The sequence below is a fragment of the Sphaeroforma arctica genome, assembly GCF_001186125.1.
Source record: "Sphaeroforma arctica JP610 unplaced genomic scaffold supercont1.8567, whole genome shotgun sequence".
NCBI classification, from domain to species: Eukaryota; class Ichthyosporea; order Ichthyophonida; genus Sphaeroforma; species Sphaeroforma arctica.
Window position 1 is genome coordinate 1 of NW_014031991.1, and position 1,213 is coordinate 1,213.

At 43.0% G+C, this 1,213-nt stretch overlaps 1 protein-coding gene across 1 annotated transcript; it reads left to right on the forward strand.

Annotated features, from left to right (window-relative positions):
• Nucleotides 1-270: 270 nt before the first annotated feature.
• On the forward strand, nt 271-1,130 carry SARC_16640 (hypothetical protein; the record flags this gene model as incomplete). Its single annotated transcript, XM_014289254.1, has 2 exons — nt 271-423; nt 897-1,130. Coding segments are annotated over 2 exons (387 nt in total), but the record flags the coding sequence as incomplete, so codon positions are not given.
• Between the last annotated feature and the right edge of the window lie 83 nt (nt 1,131-1,213).

A 1,213-nucleotide genomic window follows, 5' to 3' on the forward strand; every position in this document is an offset into this window, starting at 1 on the left:
ATATATATACGCATTGCGCATCCACTTATCGTTGGTTCCATTTCTCTCATCGGTGTATGCAATCCAAGTGGCTGAGTTATTGCTTTTTCCCATTCATAGCTCCTCTCACTGCCATGTAGCATAATGCGTCACTCGTGACATTCTCCATCACCCTCCATACTCAACATACTAATTCATCCTATATCTCCTACGCCACCTACGCTATTTCTCATCCCCCGAGCATCTATCTATTTCTTGCCTATCATCGCTCCCCTTCCTGTACCCCCGCAGTGTGTGCTGTATGATTCGCTTCAGTTGGCCCATAAGTGCATTCTCAACTCCTTCTATGGCTATGTCATGCGGAGGGGTGCACGGTGGTTCTCCATGGAGATGGCCGGCATTGTGTGCTATACTGGCTCTAACATCATCACACGCGCTCGTGAGGTGTGTGTATGTTCATGCTTATGCAGGAGATGTGTGCATCTGTAGCGTGATACACACATGTCTCTGGACAGAGTGTGGTTGTGCCTGAGGCTTACTCGTGAGCTACATATATATTATTGCAGAGGACGGTTTCATTTGTATCAGCGTATGCAGATGAAGTCATCTGTACAAGCGCTGTTGCTGGAGAATACTCTGGCTTCTGGCGAGCCCTTTTTACACGCATATTGGGCGGAATCGTACTCATGCTGGATCCATTCTATGATATGTAGTCTGTATATATATATATATATATATTTATATATCTGTATATACATATATATAACTAATCGAGTCTTTGCACATAATTTTGATATCAATCCGTTTTGTATACTTTTGGACCTAAAACACACCTACTAATTCGTACCTACGTACACATACCTATTTATACACATCAAGTGACACTCACAATTGACACTAACTTTTGTCTTCTTCAGATAGTGGATAGGATTGGCATTCCTTTGGAATTGGACACCGACGGTATTTGGTGTGTTCTGCCCAGTTCGTTTCCCGAGGACTTTGTCTTCCAGCCCAAAGACACGTCCAAGAAGAAGGTAAGCATCGAAGTTGCACGTTGCACCTGTACATACACAAAATGGACACGCATGCATATGCATTCACAAGTATACGTGTACATACTCACAGATACGAAACATTTTACAACGATGTGATGGGGTTTTACTCTACATATCGGAATACAATAGTGAGCTGCGACTTGTTCATCTCCAGGAACTTGGATTTGCAACCATCAATT